At 35.6% G+C, this 22,047-nt stretch overlaps 2 protein-coding genes across 2 annotated transcripts; one reads left to right on the plus strand and one right to left on the minus strand.

Moving 5' to 3' along the window:
• Window positions 1-2,399: 2,399 nt before the first annotated feature.
• Window positions 2,400-3,409, minus strand: LOC124175585. Its single transcript, XM_046555985.1, has 2 exons — window positions 2,551-3,409; window positions 2,400-2,467 (listed from the first exon to the last, which is right to left on the minus strand). Exons 1-2 carry the CDS (start codon window positions 3,407-3,409, stop codon window positions 2,400-2,402), a joined length of 927 nt encoding a protein of 308 aa, XP_046411941.1.
• A 5,317-nt stretch (window positions 3,410-8,726) lies between these two features.
• LOC124175586 lies at window positions 8,727-15,216 on the plus strand. The gene is made up of 3 exons (XM_046555986.1): window positions 8,727-8,763; window positions 14,056-15,099; window positions 15,209-15,216. Exons 1-3 carry the CDS (start codon window positions 8,727-8,729, stop codon window positions 15,214-15,216), a joined length of 1,089 nt encoding a protein of 362 aa, XP_046411942.1.
• Window positions 15,217-22,047: the final 6,831 nt, after the last annotated feature.

Genomic DNA, 22,047 nt, shown 5'->3' on the forward strand with positions numbered 1-22,047 from the left:
TGAAAAAAAGTTTTCTGAAAATGAAAAAAAGTTATCCAAAAAAAAATAAAATGTGTAATAATCGTGTGGAAAATTGCTGGTTATTATTATTATTATTATTTTCATGGTATAGAGTACGGCACATGTGTATGCAACGGAGATAAGTGCGGAAATATTTGTATATTCAAATCTTTTAATGTAATTCGGAAAATACAAACAAATTATGTTACATGCCTGCTTTATTTATCCAGCTATTGTGCGAACTATCAAAACCCAACCACTTCACATAGACCCGATTCCCTCGTTTGCGTAATACTTTCTCCACAAGATAGCCGTCGGGGTTTTTTCCTTTGCCGAGCTCCTCCTCGTAGAAGCCCCCCTCGATGGGATGATCTTGATAATCGGTAAGTTTGTAGGTGGGTGGATTGGTATTTTTCACCTCACTCACGGTGAATATTTCAGTCGTCCAATTGGGCGTATAGCCTTTTTCGAATGCATTCTTGCACTTGCTGATTCGAACTCGATCGCCCACACCGAATTTCCGCGCCCGATCACTTCGTTTGATTTGCCTAGGCTTGTACACGCTACGATACAGCTGTTTTTCATTCTCCGTGCTAACATCCACCGGTTTCATTCGAATCGTGTGATGCCTGGTGTTGTTGTAGGACTTCATTAAATCAGTCAAAATATTAATCCACTCGTACGATCCTTGGAGGGTGAACTGCTTCCATCAGCATTTCCTGTCTATCTAATTGCGATGCCATCATCCGGTCGATTAACGTGAAAGAATGTATTCGAAGTATGTGGAAAATATTATTTTTCGCCGGGGGGCAAACTATTACCGCGAAATCTAATTGCGATGCCACCATCCGGTCGATTAACGCAAAAGAATGTATTCGAAGTATGTGGAGAATATTATTTTCGCCTGGGGCAAACTATTGGCGCGAAAGTTTACGGGTAACGGCGAAAATCAAAATGGCTATTCGTCCGACCAAGAAATAAATCACATTGTCAAACTGTTTGACAGTAAAAATAAAAATGGCCGCCCATCCGACTGAGCAAAAATCAAAATGGCAGCTGCGTGAATGGCCACCCGTCTGACTAAGCAAAAAATCTAAATGGCCGTCATCAAAAAAAAAAAAAAAAAAGAAAAAAAAAAAATGATAGCCATCCAAAAAATCAAAATGGCAGCCATCAAAAAATCAAAATGGTCGCCATCCAAAAAATCAAAATGGCCGTCATAAAAAAAAAAAAAAAAAAAAAAAAAATTGCCATCGAAAATGGGGGGGGGGGGGGTTGGGGGGGGCATGGGGGGGGGCATGGGGGCATGGGGGGCACGCCGCCATGTTTGGATCTAGAACTCTCATAACCAATCCACTATAGCATCAATGCCCTACGTATTTTTAATAATGTACGTATGTTAATCTGATCGTTTGCATGATGCGGGTGGTTGTATGTAAGGGTTGAAAATGAAAAAAAAAAAAATTCAATCGAGCGCGTCAGATTTTCTAAGGGAGTGTTAAGTGCACCAAAAAAAAGCTCTTATTCACTAATCTGACGATTTCGATGGGACGCAATCTCGCGGCCATTTTCATAATGTGCAAAAAAAATTCGCCATTTTGAAATACTCAAGCGCGTCAGATTGAGATATATATGGTTCATCTTTATGTTCTTAACGTACTGTCTCATAATCAAACGATTATCTAGAGGGATTCGACTGATCTGACAAAAAAAAATTAGAAAAACGGTTCACCTTAAAGGCCATCCCTGCAACTTCCCGCTAATTCCATTCCTGGGCGCTTAAAATTGTACTTATGACATTTTTGAGCTCAAAATATAATTCATGTGATATTTTGAGCTCGCTGAGTTCAAAGAAATAATATTTCTATGCATTTGAGCTCTCTCAGCTCGAAAGTCTGATAGAAGTTTCATAGAACACTATTTTTGGAATTTTCAAACCGCAATAACTTTTGAATGGAAAAACCAATTTTCACGCGGTTGGCAACATTCGACGCAGTTTTATCATCCTCATAAGTGATTTTCAGGTTTTCATTGATCGAACCGAAAATTTCGGAGTAATCCCGAAAAAACACTTTTTTCGGTTTTCTTTCGTTCACGATATCTCTCGAACGAATCAACCGATTTTGACCAGCTTGGTGGCAATCGACGTGATTTTTTGATATTAAGAGCTGATTAGTTTTTGGAATCGATCGGTAGAGCCGTTTAAAAGATATTCCAAAAAAACCACTTTCAAGAAATTTTTTTTTTCATTTTTTTAATCATTGAACTTAATTAGTTGAAAAGCTCAGGAAATAGCATGCAAATAAATAAGTGTATGCTTTTTTAGTAGAATACATGTATTTATAAAAAAATAACTTAAAAAAAATCTTAAAAAAATTTAATGTTTTATAATTAATTGATTAATCATCATCTTCATCAGTAGAATCATCTTCCTCTTCTGGCTCTATTTCATCCTCAGATTGCGTATCTGTAACAAAAAGTCATTGAAATATTAAATAATATTTTTTTTCTGAACAATGTGTTTTTTTAATTATTGGATAAAAGAAATACCTGATTCTGGAGTATCTTCAAGAATATCAGGTGTTATGACTACATCTTCGTACGCTTTCGGCAATTGGTCACCTGCAAACCAGATCATTTTGTATTTCCCGTCAACAATTTTCCATCCATAGTCCGTTGGTAAAAGATCAGTAATTTTTGCATTTTGGGCATTACACCATAAGCATGCAATGAATCTTGTGCGTAACACTTGCTGGAGTAACTCCGATTCACAGGGTGGCAAGTTGCACGCATCGTAATTCCGGACACTCAAGGAGAAGGGTTGCGATTTGTCTTTTACTTTGTATGTCCTATTGAAGATGACAATCCTGGCTTGATTGACATCGTCTAACTTTTTCAACCCATACAAGTGGCAAGTAAAAGACTGTATAATGTTAAAAGAATCCTGCACATTATGCTCCTTTGATCCCAAATCCAGAAATGCTTCTTGGAAAATTTCTGAATTCATTAATAATTGTAATGGTTTCTTTTTCCCTCGTCGGTATAATGCTGGGTTGAAATCGCAACCAGTGAATGCATGCAAAGCTGGAAGCGTTTTCGAAACTTTTGAACCTAATTTTTTGTAGAGAGCGGATACGTCAATGTATCGGCGGGCATTGCCAACTCCAAGATCCATCCAAACTTCTACTCTTGCTTGCAGGTGTTCCATATTTGCTAACATGATGACCACTATGTCAGTATCAGAAATTCTGACAGTAATGGTAGAATCTTCATTTTGTTGGCAAAAAACAAATGCTATCTTCGTATCCGCTTCTTCGTGATCAGGGCATAACAACTCATTATTAATGATGCGTGTTACTTTATTATTAGTAACAGAATATTCATAACACAAATCTTGGTTCTCATCCATGTTAAATGTAATGAATAATAAATTTTCTCGGGAACTTGGACAGAATTGATCAGATTCAATTTATCAAAATTTGCCAAATTTGCCAATTTAGCAAATTTTGATAAATTGAATCTGATCAATTCTGTCCAAGTTCCCGAGAAAATTTATTATTCATTCATAACACAAATCATGTATTATGTAAATTACCTTACTACCGATAATCGGTGCCATCTCCTGATCAGCTCAATGATCGATCAAAAACTTGACAATAGCTTCTTTAAACTTTATATTTTTTAAGTCTTTCGTAAATTCTGCTGTTCGTGTTTGTTGAGGACCGGAAATGTGGAATTCCTTGTCATCTACACTACCTCGAAGAGAATGCTCATAATTCTTGATAGAGGGTGTGAAGTAGCGATCGAATACAATGGCAACTTTACTTGCAGCGTTATTGACAAGGCATTGTAATATTTTCTTTGACACACCTCCAAAACTACGGGGCATTTCTTTAAAAGTATTTAAAAAAAAGAAGCCATGTATAATTACAAGGTCAACTTGGGGTGGCGGTTGCTCCATATCTTCAACTTGTTTCTCTAACTCGTGAATTAGTACTGACTTATCAGTCTTGTTTAAAGAACCATCTATATGGCACAGTGATAACGGCATAGGAGTTATGGGAAAACAAAGTACTTTCTCCAAGTCTATACTCGTGTCAAGAGATAGAGCTAATAACCGTCCGAATAAATCCCGCTGCAATGTAACTTCGTGCACTTTTTCACCAATTTTAATTTTTTTTTTCTTGAGGCTTGCAAAACTTAGCACCTTATTTTTTTTTACTGGCTGGTGAAACCTGTCTGAATTTAAATTACATTCCATTATGAATTGATCGCGCAGAAATGTTTCTCCAGACACTGTATTTAGTAAACAGTTTGTAATTTCTAGAGAAGCAGCTTGCCCCCTTGAAATGTTAAACAACAGATCCTTATCAATTGAAGAAGAGAATGGATTGATGGTCTGCAGGACAATGTTCGAAAAAGCTTCAATTTGGATGTGTTGTTTTTTCATTCGATCTGGGTGTAGATCAGCAGCAATATCATGGTAGTTTCTGTCAAGCCCTGCACGAGTAAGCACATGAGATATGATTCTGGTTCGCGCTCCATGATTTTTAGCCCAACGTTGTCTAGCAGAAATTGAATTTGTGAGGTTAACGATTCCAGTAAGACGACGAGCAGCATCACCATTTATCGTTTGCTCTAGCGTTAAATCCACAGGAATTTGTGAGAAAGGCTTGCTGGTTCTTCTGATTCCAAACGAACCCTTAGCCATTTCAGATCGGAGGCCTGGATGTGTGTTATCTACATGTTGCAGTAAATTTATGTAGTACACTAGCCATCGACTATAGTTTGGTTGATTGTAATAGAAGAATAAGCTGACAATTTTCGCAATGGTATATATGTACAATTCTGAATCTCCAACTCTAATACTTTTAATGAATAAGTGGTAAAGATTTATAAAATCGATGTACATTGCGTAAAATTGCGCCGTTCTTCCGTGCTTGCTGTCTAATGTGTCTTCTGTGTATTCTTCATAAGATTGAATGAGACGTTGTGTTTCTGCATGCTGAACTTGAGGAGAGACATCTTCATGAGCCAAAAATGAGGTGAGATATTCGAACACTGATTCGTCAACTGTCAATTGTTTGTTTTCCAAAAATGCTTCGAAATGTAATTGTTGCAATGCCAACGCCATGAGAGAATGCAACGGTTTACATCTGTTATAATTTTTTCCGCTAACAAAACCTAGCACTGAACCATTAGCGATCAATTCACATTCAGTCATGATATTGCTCAGTCCACAATCCTCAATAAAAGTGCCAACTGCCTTAAAAAAAGCCAATTCAATATGAAAGGCCCCTAAATGAATAAAAATATTGTCAAATCTTGGAAATTTTTGTGCTTGAATACAATAACTAATGCGAGCAATAGCTAGATCATAGGTGATCTGGATGTAGGGAGCTTGACACTCATTTGCAATGTCCTGGCTCAATTCTAGAGTTTTCAAAACAGTTGAATTGTTGGTGGGAGATTCATTAATAGGAGTAAGATATGAAACTTTTTGAACTCGTGAATCGTCAATCAAAATCTTGCTGTGAAATCCTCCCCACATTGGAACATTCGATATTTTATACTTATGTAATAACATCCACGTAACGTCCAGCTGTTTCGACATACTTAAATTGTCTGGAACTTTATTAAGCTCTGAGATGTCTAGCTGACTCCAGGTAGTAATTTTTAATTTTTTAGTAAATGGATGCATTTCAAAAGTAACTTCTTCAAAAGCCCTGCGTTTTCGTTTTTTAGTTTTTGGCGTAGTAATGGAAAATTCTGGAAAACTACGGTGCACAATCTCATCGATTGTTGAATTTTCATTTGCAGAAGGGCTAAAAGATTCCAATGACACCGGATCCGGATTCTGCATGATATCCTGATAAATTATTCCCACCGTATCATGCAAAGTATCTTTGCCGTTGAGGGTTTCTACGAAGCGGTCGAAATTGTCGAATGCGACACCAGTATTCAAGTCCGGGCGACGTTGAATATCTTCAGGACATACGTGATCACTATTTACCGTTGAAAATGTCAGCTCAGTCTCTAGCTCTTCTAAAGTTGTGTAGGAGCAACAGTGCCCATATTTTGAAAGTATGTTAACAACTTTCTTACTGTTGCATAAGCTCTTCACAGCCAGACTTAGGGTAATTTGCTTCGAAGTTTTAATTTTGTGACCAAAAGCTGCATAAATCAGATCTTGCCCAATGGAAAAAATAGAAAGTTCTTTTTTTTTTCTTTTTTCACGTGCTTTTCGAGATAAATGAGAAACATCACCACAAATGAAAGATTCCAAAAAACAAGAAGTTCTGGCACGTAATCGCACTCTCCCAATATCAAATCTTCAGCTGTACAATTTTCAGGCAATTCTCTTCTGGTTGAGTTAAGAATTTCTTCACGAAGTTGTGTTGCAACCGAACGGATAGTTTCTTTTACTGCCATCATTTTAAATAAATCCGTGTAAGTTAAAACAGTGGTGGAGAATGGAGCAAGAAACTTTTTTTTTTCAGCGTAAATTATTAGTATCTTACGGTTAAAAGTTTCCATCAGTTTTCTTTCCAGGTGACGGTCTGAGAACGAAGAAATATTGATGGAATTAGATAATAAACTGCATTGCTGCTCCACCAATTTTTGATATTCTTTTTTTACGAAATCAAAAAACAAGCATTCACTATTCTTGACCACTGTTTCTTCTAACATTTCACAAAGAATAGTATACGCAGTGTTGGTAACCTTTTTTTTCCTTAGAAATTCGCTACTATCATTCTTATAAACATCGCGTAAGTATTGATCCTTGCAACATTTATGGTAGGGAATTTTGGTATCATCAGAGAAAGAACTGAGCTTTTCCAACATTAGTACATCATTTTGTTCCGTGGCCGCGTCTTTCAAAGTCTCAATAGTATTTAGTCTATTGACAGCTAAATGAACTTCACGACCATTATGCCGTTTACGCTGTTTTTGGCAAATGAAGTACGTTTGTGATGCTGAATCCTCGTGAGCGACAGGCTCATCTGTACTGAATGAATTATTAGAATCCTCAAAGCCTTCCTGAACGTTGCTCGACTCTCCTGCTCTGAAAATTTTATAACAATAATTCAAGTATAACATAAAATAAAAATATTAGTAAAAAATTTCAAATTCGATAGAAATACCATTTAATATGAAATAATTTATTTATATTAATAATCAATTGTAAAAAATGGTCAATTAAATATTTTAGTTTTTATTTAACTTGATAATAATTTTTTTTAAATTAATGTTTTTTCAAAAATATTAGTAATTTCATGAATTAAAATATTAGAACTTAAATATAAATATTGTAGTACCTATATAATATTATATTCAGGTATCTTTTTATTGAGTTCATAATTTTTGAATACAAACTTAATCATTTTGTTTATCGAATATAGTAATTCTATCCATATTTTTTTTAATTAATATTATAGAACATTTTAATAATTTTCCGGGACTTTGTTGGAAGCAGAAACATATATGTTAAATAAATAATTAATGATACTAAAGTTAGCCGACGTTTTTAATTTTTTGATTTTATTTTTAATAATTAAATTAGAACAAAAAAATATTTTTTAAAAATTGCACTTACAGTTTTTCAAGTTTTTTTACAAGTGAAATTTTGTTTTTATTCTTTTGTAATCATTTTTTCAATAAAAAAAAATTCTAAAAATTTTTATATGTCAGCGAACTTAATTTTCATATTAATTTAAATATTTTATAATTATCGATTGTAAACTATTGATACTTTGCAGCTACAAAATTAGTTGATTTAAAAAAAATCTTAAATAATATTGAATTAAATTCATATGATAATTAATGATTTTATATGTGCCAATATTTTATTATGTGCCAAAGAAGTACAACTTCTAACGCGTGTACATGAGTACACACACCACTTTTTTTTGTATGAAAGTTTAACTAAATAATTTTTTTCAATGAAAAAAATTTTCTTCAAATACTTGAGACTGAAATTAACAGACACTTGACAATTGTTTGATTTTTCTTTAAAAATAAACTAGACATAGAAAATTATTTATAAAAATCTCATTTATAATTTTTCAGAGCTTCTAAAAATGAAGTTTTTTAATAACATTATCTTACTAAAATTTTGTTGTTAAGAAAATTCTAAAAATTATCAGATGTCTCTTAATTTCAGTATTATAAATATTTAATAAATGAAGTCATATTAGCACTTACTCATCTGTCGATGTACCAGCAACCTCAGTAGACCAAGAATCTACAGTACCATGTGCTTCGGAACACTCTCCAGAATCAGGAGCATGTGTTTTGGAGCTATTTCCCGAAACTTCCGGTGTATTGTCATGTTCCACTACACTTTGATCTTGTAAATACTGAAAGTCTCGTGGTATTTTAATTGCAGTAAATAATTTATAGCACTGTGCGTGATATAAATCAATTAATGATGATTCCATCGACAATTCGAGGTCATCATATGTTCCTCGAGACTGTCGGAAAACCGGCTTGCTCCGACGATATTCCAAAACATTTACACATTTTTTTAATGCTTTTACCGTAAATTTTATTGTTTTTTGTAAGGTACTTTCACCACAAAATACACATTTTAAATTAATATTACTTATATTAAATATTTATAAACTTTAATTCACACAAATAATATTAAAATAGCAAAAAAAGCCAAAACGTTGGAAACACGTTGTAAACAGTATGCCACGAACGAGTCTTTATGATCAGCTGTGATGGCGTCATGGCAGCAGAAACCAGAGTGGGGACGGAGTGAGAGAGTAATAGATAGAGAAAGAGTGAGAGAGGAATAGAAACGCCGAGAAGGAAATGTAGGCATCACGCAGCTGCATGCATTTAACTTTATCGACGAATTTTTGTTATTTCGGCTTGCGGAAATCATCAGATTATATATTTTTCATTATTCTTGAATTGTTTCCTTCAAAATAAAAAAGAATTCAGCTACGCTCGAGAATGTCGAGATAACGTTTTTTTTTTTTACAACTTTGTTGCCCTCCCCTTTCTTTACGTCACTCTCAAATTGTCAGATTAGTGGAATATATACTTTTTAGGATGTAATTAACTCACCCTACCTTAATCTGACGCGCTCGTGAATTTCTGATGGTCAATTTTTTTTTACTAATCTGATCCTGTATCCTTCACGGGCAGCCTTATATATGGGCCTCATGTTTCGTGGAGGTACTTAACCGGGTACAAGGTATCCCCCTGTATATTAATCTGCCGCGCTTTAGTAAATCCCGAAATCCCCGCTTGGGCTCCCCTACGCTTACAATTAGTTTGTTGACGCGTTGACCAAATCTTTCAAGTAAATATGTGTACTTCATTCAGCATGTGTTTACCTCCACAACAGTTAAACTGTACTTTGACCAAAAAATGCGTTCTTTTAAAAGGCTTGCATAGCCGATTTAGATATAATTCTAACGGAGAAACAGATATTGGTTATAGACAATTGAAATATAATTTCGGACCTTTAACTTTGTATTTTTAGCATTAATTGAAGTATTTTATTTTAGTAACACATAGGGTGTAAATTTATTGGTACCATTGGTCAACCAGACTATAAAATAGTGGAAAATAAAAAATAAATCAGTACAAAAAAATTTATTACTCACAAAGATTGCTTGAAAAATTAGTAACAATTATGTAAAAATCTACGATTAAAATTGTAGAATAATAAACTGATTGATATAAAAAGTAAAAAAAATGTACAAGCTGCAAAAGCGCAATTATTCAATGGGAATTGAAAAATTTAACAGTAAAAACAAGTCACATTGGATATGAGGAAAATAAAAAAAAAAACGAATTTGTGAGGTCAAAGAAGCTCTAGTAAAATAAACAAATGAATGAATAAATGAAAACATTATAAAAATCCAAAAGCTTTTATGAATAAGAATTACGAATTGAGTGTCTTGATGATTGAAAATCATGTAAATATCTCATAGTAGTAAATTAGGTAATTGTCCACTTACAATAGTTCAAATACAAATCCCCAATAAAGTTTCACCATGGCGAACTCCTTCCTGTAATATTTGAAAGGAATGTTTATAATTGATGTAAGTTACGAGTATTAATTACTGTACTTTATTACAAGAGGGTGATTTATATAATATACAAACTCTCTCTCAGCTATCTTGGCACCAATTGCCTTATCATTCGACGGCCCTTTCTAGTCACATACATAGATCACACATATGCAACATCCTTTTCTTTTTTCTAGTATAAAATATTCTTTTACAGTTTCCTAAAAATAACTTGCTCTACTAACAATATGTCTCAAGATACAACAGTAAAAAATGCTAACGGATGACAATTTAGCGTTAGTAACATAATATACAATTTAAGGACCAAAATGAACTGTCCGGAGTAGACACACATTTGCGTATTCAAAATTATAATTAACTAGCCGCATGTTTCAACAAATAAATATTACAGTTTTCTACTAATGTTTATGCATGTCTTTCAGACTTCCCATTGCAACCTTGTAGTTCACAGTATGATAAACGAACATTGAAAATACGTGATTACATTGGATCGTACTTACAACAATCATGTACTTTTCCCGCTCCATCCATCAACTGACGAGTCAAAGTTCGACTACTTGCGCTTATTTTGATTCCTTTCAAATTCATTGCTGATTATAGATGATTTCAGCTGTACAAAATTTCTCGCATGTACTAAACGCTCTGATCTATTTACTTTAACTTGAAGCAATTGTTTTTTAGGTAGGTTGGTTTTCTAATTTCTCGACAACGACGTGTGGTTATTGGATTACTTTTCACACTCTCTGTTTGACCCTGACTAACACTACAAGAAATCCCTTCTAGTTAGGGAGCTGGGTGCAAAAATTTCTATATGATCTGATCATGTGGCAGACGTTATTATTATCGATGTTTGTATCATAGGAAACATTAAGGACCGCGTCTGCCACCATGGTGAGGCTGACCTTTTGAGTTGAGCCGCTTCAAAAATGTAAAAAAAAGGGTGTGGTAAATTATTTGATCACATCTACGAATTGTACTGATGGTCAAAAACATCCAAAAAACGAAGAAAATCGAAGAGGCGGACATACAGACCTATAACTTTAGTAGTAATCGACTTTTTAATTTTTTTTTATGATTTGAAAAAGTGTATATGAAATGAACACTCAGCAGACCTTAATTGTTCGATTAAAGACAATGTGAAAAACCACAAAAAAATAGTCTGCCATCATGGTAAGGCTGACTTGTTGAGTTGCATGGCTTCAAAAATGTAAAAAAAAAAGGTGTGGTAAATTATTTGATCATGTCTGTCCTTTGGACTGATGGTCAAAATCATCCCAAAAACGAAGAAAATCGAAGAGGAAGACATCCAGAGCGCTGCATTTCCAAAGGCAGACCATTTAGGTATATATTATTTCAAACTCTACGCTCGCGCCAAGTTCCAAGCAAAAAAATTTGCGCCTACAAAGTGTCAATGAAAATAATTAATGTTACATGTAAACAATCGATAGGAGCAATTTTAAAAACGTGTTTCAAATATTCGGGTTCACACTATTATACAGGATGTCCCTAAATTGGGGGACACGGACCAGCCAGCGTGATACTTGACTCAAATCCAACCAAGAATTTCTTTGCCGGAAGCTCGTCCGACGCATAGTTTTTGAATTATAAGCGATAGCGTTAGGCCAATAAGAGTGCACCATTTCATTTGGTTTTGCCGCCACGGAAATTGCTGTTTTGTTCGTCTGGGTGAATTATTATTATTCGTTTACAAATTAAATATCGGCACCTCCCCTCTCTCGCTGTTGTACTCCTTCTGGAGCGCTGACCTCGGTATTGTTGCCGCGGCACACGCTGCCGGCCGCACACCCACGGACGCACACTCGTGTGTGTGAAAATAAGCGAATGCCCAGCTACACAATACTACGTAACACACATCTACTAGTGAAAATAAAAATAAATCTCGGAATAAATCAGCGGATTTAAGATTTAATGTTATAAAACACTTCCAATCATCGATGTATGCATGAAACTAGAGATTTTAGATGATTGACATGCCGTTAGGGTTCATAATTAGTCATTCAATCAATCTGAATTATGCTTTCCGAACATTTTTTTGTGTCTTTGCAACATAACTTTTCCACTAGTTTGAAATTCATCATTGACATCCGATTTTTCTATAATGCGAGGGAAAAATAACTCGCTGAATTGACGTGTCAATAGGTTTGTAAATCAATTACAATTCACCTGAGTTAACACAAAATAACTGCATAAATGAGAATTCACTGAATCACTAAAAATGATAACTGAAATCATGGGAATTATTTGAGATATAACTGAATTAGGAAGAGTTGTAATAAGTCAAGTTACTTTAAATAACTTTAGATTCGTGCCAAAATTTTATGTTTGAAGAGAAAAATAATTAAATTCAAATGAAAAAGGAATTTTGAATCAAGAAGAAGAAAATTTTCAAATACCTGAATTCAAATGAAGCAATTTGAATTTAATAAATCTATCCGAATTTGAGGAAAAATAATAATTATTGAAAGAAGAAGATTTATCTTGACCTTGAAGATTTGTTGATTAATGTTATTCTTGGATATGAAGGTCACAACTCAAAACACTTTTTTATCGTGTTAACGTTTCGGCCCTGGTGGGGGCCCTCCTCAGAACATTTTATTTAAATATCTGTCACGAACGAAAATAAAATAATGTACAACTAGGTTTTAACAAAATTAGACATAGTGGTATAAATAATATGCAAGGATGTTTGAGCAAGTATAAAAGAGGAATTACCTAGTATGAGATGACATTTCCAATTACATAGAATGCGTGTTGGTGATTAATGAATAAATAGCAACAATAAAAAACAATAAACAAAAAAAAAAAAACCAATGAAAAACAAAAACCGAAACACACTGCGTTCGCGACACGTAATTCCCACGAATTCGTATTTGTTGTAAGTTTGGTAAAATGAAATAAAACACACCGCCGTTATAGGTTGAGTCCAGAGCACATAAGCACAAGTGGAACGTCCAGTGTGTAGTGGGGGGAGATCGATCTCGATAGTTATCAGAGCAAACGCAGAGTCAACGGGTTCAAAGGAAACCAAAATTTTGTTAAGGAGGTAAAATCGAGAGCAAGCTCAGTCGGTAATGGACAATTACAATGGTCGTATCACAGAGGTGTAAGTATTACTTAGATGTTCTATGTCTTGTTTACGGTTGACAGAATTGGGATGTGCAACAATATTGCACATTTCTAACAGTAGCCTATTGTAATACAACGGTTCGACGTCAATAATGCTGGCTTGAGAATAATTAAAGGAGTGGTCGAAATCGATGGCATGTCTCGTCAATGCAGTATAATTATCCTCGTGTTCTATGTAATTGGAAGTGTCATCTCATACTAGGTAATTCCTCTTTTATACTTGCTCAAACATCCTTGCATATTATTTATACCACTATGTCTAATTTTGTTAAAACCTAGTTGTACATTATTTTATTTTTGTTCGTGACAGATATTTAAATAAAATGTTCTGAGGAGGGCCCCCACCAGGGCCGAAACGTTAACACGATAAGAAAGTGTTTTGAGTTGTGACCTTCATATCCAAGAATAACATTAATCAACAAATCTTCAAGGTCAAGATAAATCGTCTTCATCATATTAACGGAATAAAACGTGGGAACCATGGGGTCTTTTCATGATATCTCTCTTGCATATGGAAAGACTTTGGCGGGGAAGCTGCGACGTTGGGCCACCATATCCGAGTCTCTGTTGAAGCTTGAAAACCACCGCATCTTTCTTCTAAACTGCAAGAAACGATCGATTTCACCTACCCATTTAAAATTCCCTAAGCTTATCTCGAACGTTATTAGATTTAAAATGTCTAAGTCGCGTACTGTTTACCAACATAATGTACACAAATTTCAAAGGTCGTTACTTAATCTCGAGATCAGTGACGCTCACGCGACCATCATCAAATATCAAAATATTTTGTTGTCGCTTGAGAATGATATTTTAATTGAATTACCTGTTGAAGTGTCAAAAAAATTCTTCGACACAGAACACCTGAAATTGGAACCGGCTTTCAATGCTTACAAGGCGGCTAACATCAACAAGTTAGCTAATCTGATTAATAACAAAAAACGTCCCACTTCTAATCCAATTGACTCGACCTTCGAAAATTGGATTGTGAACTTTAGCAGTACGGATATTCCTGTCAATGTTACCGACGTGCTAAAAATGGGACCCAAATATGGCATTCCTTTTGAGCCTCACTGCATCCCAACCAGCAAACTTATCTCTGATTTCGAATCAAAGATTTCCTTCATTCCTTCTGATTCTCGTAATACGGCCCGCCAAGATTTTACCAACACTATAAAAAAGTTCATCAACACCCCTTCTCCCCTTCACGCGGACAAGAATATCCTTCACAAAATTAAAGAAACTAAGATCTTTCAAAATAACAACCAGGACTTACTTTTCTTGAAGGCTGACAAGGGAAACACGACTGTTGTGATGAACAAACAAATAGACGAGGATAAAATGTTGCAACAACTCTCCAACAACAACTCTTACAAAGTTGTTAGATACGATCTCACCTGTACCTTGCAACAAGAAGTCAAAAAACTAACAACGAATTGGTCTAAAAGCAAACTCATCTCTGATCAACTTAGACGTCAAATTGCAAAAACTGATTGCCTACCACCTAGAGCCTACGGGCTACCGAAAATTCACAAACCGGATACACCGGTAAGAATTATAGTTTCGTTCACTGATAGTCCGACTATCAATCTGGCTCGTTTCCTCAGTCAATGTATAGGTAACAACATCGTACCTCCCTTGTCACGTGTAAGAGATAATTTTGCTCTGGTTAATGCTATTAGGGACTTTCGTCTCCCACCTGATCATATTTTAGTTTCGCTGGGTGTTGTGTCATTGTTCACAAATGTTCCACAAGATCTTGCAATCAACGCTGTTAAACAGCGCTGGCATCAGTTGGTGGACAAAATTCCGGTCCCACTTAACGAACTCTTAAAAGCATTGCACATATGTTTTAAGGCTGCCATATTCAAATTTAATCAGAACATATATGCTCAAACTTATGGTTTACCGATGGGCTCACCGCTCTCTCCAATTTTGGCGGATTTGGTTTTGGATGATCTTGAACAATATTGTCTCAACAAACTGGACTTCAACCCTTCATTCTTTTTCAGCTATGTAGACGACATAATTAAGCTGTCCCTTCGGATAAAGTTGCAGAAATGCTTTCTACTACACACCAGGATAACCGAGCATGAACGCATTATCCATGAACACGAGGATAATTTTACTGCATTGACGAGACATGCCATCGATTTCGACCACTCCTTTAATTATTCTCAAGCCAGCATTATTGACGTCGAACCGTTGTATTACAATAGGCTACTGTTAGAAATGTGCAATATTGTTGCACATCCCAATTCTGTCAACCGTAAACAAGACATAGAACATCTAAGTAATATTTACACCTCTGTGATACGACCATTGTAATTGTCCATTACCGACTGAGCTTGCTCTCGATTTTACCTCCTTAACAAAATTTTGGTTTCCTTTTAACCCGTTGACTCTTCGTTTGCTCTGATAACTATCGAGATCGATCTCCCCCCACTACACACTGGACGTTCCACTTGTGCTTATGTGCTCTGGACTCAACCTATAACGGCGGTGTGTTTTATTTCATTTTACCAAACTTACAACAAATACGAATTCGTGGGAATTACGTGTCGCGAACGCAGTGTGTTTCGGTTTTTGTTTTTTATTGGTTTTTTTTTTTTTTTTGTTTATTGTTTTTTATTGTTGCTATTTATTCATTAATCACCAACACGCATTCTATGTAATTGGAAATGTCATCTCATACTAGGTAATTCCTCTTTTATACTTGGTCAAACATCCTTGCATATTATTTATACCACTATGTCTAATTTTGTTAAAACCTAGTTGTACATTATTTTATTTTTGTTCGTGACAGATATTTAAATAAAATGTTCTGAGGAGGGCCCCCACCAGGGCCGAAACGTTAACACGATAAAAAAGTGTTTTGAGTTGTGACCTTCATATCCAAGAATAACAATAATCAATAATAATTATTATTTGGACCAGAAAAATGAAGTCAAATTACATGAATAAAGTCAATTAATTCAACTCAAAAAAATATCGTGTCATTCAAATTCCCAGTTATTCCCTCGTCGATTCAATGTGGGTCTGGAGTGGCAAGTAACGTTGAAATCGTTGAGATCAATGCTAGTGATGGCCACTTATATGAGAATAATCAATGTATCGATTAATCGACTTCAACAAAATAATCGAACACGGCTCGATTGAATTGACAAAAATTAATCGATTTGGTAAATTTCTGCGTGTAGTCATAATATCAGAAGAGATATTTTGATAATTCATAGTCTTATTCAAAATATTTTTACGTTTGATAAATTTTGAGTAATTAATACTTAAACCACATACATCGATACTGTATTGCATCGTTCGTATGAGTAAACAAGCGGCTTGAGGCTGACCGTGAGCCAGCCCTCGAACGTCCCGTTTTCACACTGCAAATTCAAGGTTCATGGAACAAATAAATATTAATATCCAATTCCAATTTTCCAACTACGAATTCAGAGTCGTGATTGACGATTCAAGAGCCCTCGCATATCATATTACATAAAAAAATATTACGATTTTTTTCATTTTGAGCCACTAATAATGGATCGACCATCATAAATTTTGGAAATCTGACCTTGGATCGGTTACTGATGACCGGAAAAATCGCCATTTTCCAATTTCCACCAAAATCCGAATATTTTAAGATTTTTTTTCACCATGTGAGTTCGCCATTTAGAATTTTTCAAATCTAACCCCAGATTCGTGATCAGCGACCCCAAAATCCTCATGGTACCAATTTTCATTCAAATCCGTGAATCCATTCTCAATAATATGTAAATTTCCTTTTTTAAAAATTACCTCAATCAAAGACCTATCGGATGAGGGGGGATACCAACAAGATTTTTCATAGAAAAAAGAACATCTAAACATCGAATTTAAAAGCGAAAAGCGATGAGTCTCAGTATCCCTTCGTGCTTTTGCAGCCTATTTTGCGACGAAAAATGTATTTTATAGCCAGACAAATTAATGCTCGAATTAAATGGGATTTCGTAATTTCGACAATGCTTCATTTTACATGGAAACATCTTTTCTTATACCCGAACATTGCCAAATTTTCGAAAGAAATTTCGATTATGTAGACAGAGAGAAGCATTTTAGGGCATAATATTCTTTCACGGCAAGGAAGGAATGAATTCAAAGACACGAAAATTTAGATAAACCAACTGACTGATAAGTGAGTTAAACTATACATTATTTCACTGAATAAATTATTGATAAGTCGGAAAAGGTTAATTTTGCTAAATTCGTGTTACATAGATTTATTTGCACTGTTTTCGGTAACACTCAATTGTTCCATAAATCAGTTTACGGCGCTACAAATGTTATTGGATAAAAAAAACTCTCATGTTTTTCCCATTAGAAGTCACAAAAAATCAATGTACTCCAATTTCAGAAACATAATTTCAATCATGTACCATGATTCTGTGTTATTATTACTAGGAAATGAGAAACATCGTACGGCACTCTGTTTTGTTTTCGGTGTTGACAACTAATCGTTCTTTGCGAAATTATTTGGTGGCTCTGAAAAGTGCCGTTTTTCATCGGGTCAGTGTGACGACTCGTTACAGGAGCTGCAGGTTCTCGAAATGGCCGCGAAGCCTACTTCGATGCAAAGCCTGCAGCGTCCAACTAAAGTTTTCATCGCTCCATGAACGATTTCCGGAGTCACCGTCGCTGTCGCTTCCACGATTTTAGCCTCCAGAGCTTGCAAAGAATTCGGTGGGTCCTTGTACACGAATTCTTTGATCAAGCCCCATAGACAATAATCCAGAGGGTTCAGGTCAGGTGATCGCGGTGGGCAGGCGATGGGACCCCCACGGCCCATCCACCTCCCCGGAAACCGTTCGTTGAGAAACTGCCGCGTACGCGCACTGAAATGCGGTGGTGCACCATCATGCTGGAAAGTCAGGGCGGCTCGGCGATCAAGCGGAACGTCCTCTAGCAGTTCCGGAAGCTGATTTTCAAGAAACTCGCGGTACGAGTTTCCATCCAATCTTGCCGGTAGAACGCAGGGACCAATCTGTGTCAAAAATTACCCCGTATTGTGTGATTGCATAATTAAACCATAATCCTTGCTCTATCACTGATTGCTCAAATATTATAATTATTAATAAAATATCTTGGCTGTAGTAATTCAACAAAGTTATTTTCATCAAAGGCAATAAAACACGTCTTTAATGAAATTTTTCCAAGTAAAGCAATAAAACTGTAGCAAATTATATCTGTTTTCATGCATTATCAAACAAGCTTACCAACTCATCGCCTCGCATGCCACACCACACGTTGATACTCCAGCGAACTTGGTGGCTTGATTCCCGAACATTGTGCGGGTTTTCTTTCGCCCAATGATGGATGTTGTGGCTGTTGAAAACCCCGTCGCGATCAAAATTCGACTCATCCGTAAATAAGATGTTAAATACGAACATCGGGTCTGCTTGATGCTGCTCCAATATCCACTCGCAAAAAGCGGTTCTTGCCACACGGTCTGGACTGTGCAGTGCTTGAACCTTTGGCGAGTGAAATGGTTTCAGCTCGTTAGTTTGCAAGACCCGGTGTACGGTTGACTTATCAGTCTCGTGTTCCGCGGCCAAACCCCGAGTACTTTCAGTAGGCGCCCTCTCAACATCGTCGAGGATACGTTCCTCGAACTGTACCGTCCGTCTGGATCTCGGACGTCCAGCGTTAGAACGATCCGAGACGAAGCTGCCAGTTTCGCACAGGCTTCGCTCCAAGCGGCGGAGGATCTTCGCAGACGGATGCCGCCTCAACGGATACCGGTCCGCGTATTCGCGAGCTGCGTCCCCCGCAACGTTGTCACACCTTCCCATCATCAGCACCATATCGTACATCTCGCGATTTGAAAAATCCATCGTAAAGACAATTGTACTCGAGCGATGCTGAAGACAATATGAGCAAAATTTGCCAGTTGCCAGTCAAAGCGCGTTGTTTATAACAATTGACTCTCGAGTTGCTATGCAGCCGTATTACTTTCCGTACACAACGGGTGTAAAATAGATACGAATTCGATTGAAAACGAAAGACTTTGAACTTATTTCAGAAGCATAATATTGAAAATGTCTGAAAGTCGTTAATCTATGATCTGAATCATGAGTAACTACACGGAAAAAATGGAAAAATTACAATTGTAATAAGTGGCGCTTCGTAAATAAAACTGGAAAAATTACAGTTTGAAATAACATTTTTATGAATTCAATTTTAAAAATGAATTCTTACAGTTAGAAATGTAATTTCACATTTTTAATATGTAATTTCGACAGAAAATGCAAAATTTACACCTGAAACTTTGATTTTTCGAGTTAGCTTTCGAAGTGCTCCGTTACATCAAAAACTGTGAATTTTCCATTCTTCTTTTTTCTGTGCACTGCAACTTTGAATTCGCGGCCAATCAGCTTCATTTGAGATTCTTAGTTACCCGGAAAGTAGTACTTGAAGAATTATTTCTGAATAATCTGGGTTTAATCAGTTAGAATGAAGATGAAAGTTCGTCGAAATTCCGGTCAGGAAGAAGAAGAATTTAATACTTTGAAAGACGTGAATATAAAAAGTCGACGTTTCGGCCGGGCCCTGCCGACCATCCTCAGGAATAAATTCTACAATAATTAACAAAAATAGGATGCTTCAGCATAACAAATCTGAATTGAGAGCAAGGAATATGTTTAAAAACAATATTTGTTGTTGTACAAAATTAGGTGAAAATTAAACAGTTTCAAGAAACTGTCAGAGTGACAGTTTTAGGTTAAGTGTCAAAATTTTGAAATTAGGTTAATCAGAGGAAAATTGGTTGATGAGCAATGCAAATATGTCAGAAAATGCTTATTAATAATTTGGGAAATGGAATTGGGAAAAGATCAATTAATTTTGAAAAGATTACTCACAAAAAATGACGACCAGTACATGCTTAGGTGTTGTTAATTGTACAGCATTTCGGACGGAAGTGAAAATGACGACCAGTACATGCTTAGGTGTTGTTAGTTGTACAGCATTTCGGACGGAAGTGAAGGTTAGCGGGAATCGATCCGTAAATCTATGTTGATCACGTGTGAACTTGATCTATGTTCGAAAGTCATGGAGTACAAAGGCGGTGACCAATCGGAGTAAGGGGCGCCAATGATTTGAAAACACGATAATGTAAACTAGAAAATGTTAGAGTATAGGTGGCTAAGATGTTCAATATCTGTACGTTTGTTAACAGAGTTCCTTTTGTTCTTAAAGATATGGATCATTTCTTTGATGATACGTTTATACCAATTCGGTCCTGTAGCTAGGGTTATAGAGTTGTTGAAGTCGAAATTGTGACCCAGGGTCAAAGAATGATCTGCTAAAGCACATCTGTCAGTGACATGGCATTTAATATTAGAACGATGACCAGAAATTCTATTTTTTAGGTGTTGTGACGTTTGTCCAATATAACTCATGCTACAGTCTCGACATGGTATTTTATATACACAGTTAATTTTCTCTAAATTAGGAGTAACAGATTTGAGATGAGAAAACAGAGACAGTTTGGTAGTATTAGATATTTTAAAAGTAATTTCAATTCCCTCGTCATTAAGAATTTTTTTGATTTGGCTAAATAGATTTTCTATATACGGTATAGAGATAGAGTTTTTAAATTTATCATTAACATCAGTTGGATTGTTGGAGTCTACATTCCAATCAATCGAGTTGTACATTTTTTCTATTCTATACTTTTTGATATCATTGATGAATTTTATAGGGTAGCCATTGGAAATAAGAGTTGTTTCTACAAGTTTTAAATTCTTTTTAAGGAATTGAGGGTTTTATATTCTAAGGCAGCGATCGGATAAGGATATGGCGACAGATTTTTTGTGTTTGATGGGATGATGTGAGTTGAAATGAATGTATCTCCCAGACCAGGTTGGTTTATGGTGCCAATCTAAGATTATGGTGCCATTGTGGTTGATTACCATAGTGTCTAGAAAACTGATTTTACCATCTTTTTCCAACTCGAAGGTGAATTGAATACGTGGGTGAAAGTTGTTAAATTTATTAAGAAGGAGTTGTAAATTTTCATTTTTGACACACGTTATAATATCATCGACGTACCGATAGTAAAAAGGTAGGCTGAAGGGAAGATTTGAAATGATTTTTTTTTTCAAAATGTTCGAGTACCAGATTCGCTACTACTGGGCTAATCGGTGAGCCCATTGCTACGCCAAAAATTTGTTGGTAGAAGTTATCTTTGTAGGCGAAATAGCATGAATCTAAACAAAGTTTGGTGGCGGCTAGGAATTCTTTTTTATTAATGTTAGTGTGACATTTCAAATTAGGCCAGTTTTTACTGATGATCGATATTGCTAGTTTGGTTGGAATGTTGGTAAACAGTGATTTGACATCTAGGGATACTAACAGGTGATCAGGCGGAATTGTTTTTCCCCTGATTTTGTTTACAAAGGACCAAGTGTCCTTGATGTAATAGTCTGATGTACCTGTTATGTTTGATAAGACACAAGAACAAAATCTCGAAATTTTGTAGGTGGGGGAATTGATGTTAGAAACAATCGGTCTGAGAGGAACATTTTCTATATGAATTTTTGGTAGAAAATATATTTTGGGAGGAAGAGAGTTGTATGTTTTGAGGTGTTTAGCTGAATTGGAATCTATAAATTTTTTTTGTTGCCATAGACTTATCATATCGTTGACTTGTTTTTGTACTTTTAAAGTGGGATCACGAGAGATAAGATTATAGGTAGTCGAGTCGTTAAGGATATCTTGGCATTTTTGTTCAAACTCCATCTTTTCCATGACGACTGTAATGTTACCTTTGTCGGCATCGGTGACCAATAGGTGGTTGTTTTGTTTTAAAAATTCT

Source organism: Neodiprion fabricii, chromosome 2 (assembly GCF_021155785.1).
Source record: "Neodiprion fabricii isolate iyNeoFabr1 chromosome 2, iyNeoFabr1.1, whole genome shotgun sequence".
NCBI lineage: Eukaryota > Metazoa > Arthropoda > Insecta > Hymenoptera > Diprionidae > Neodiprion > Neodiprion fabricii.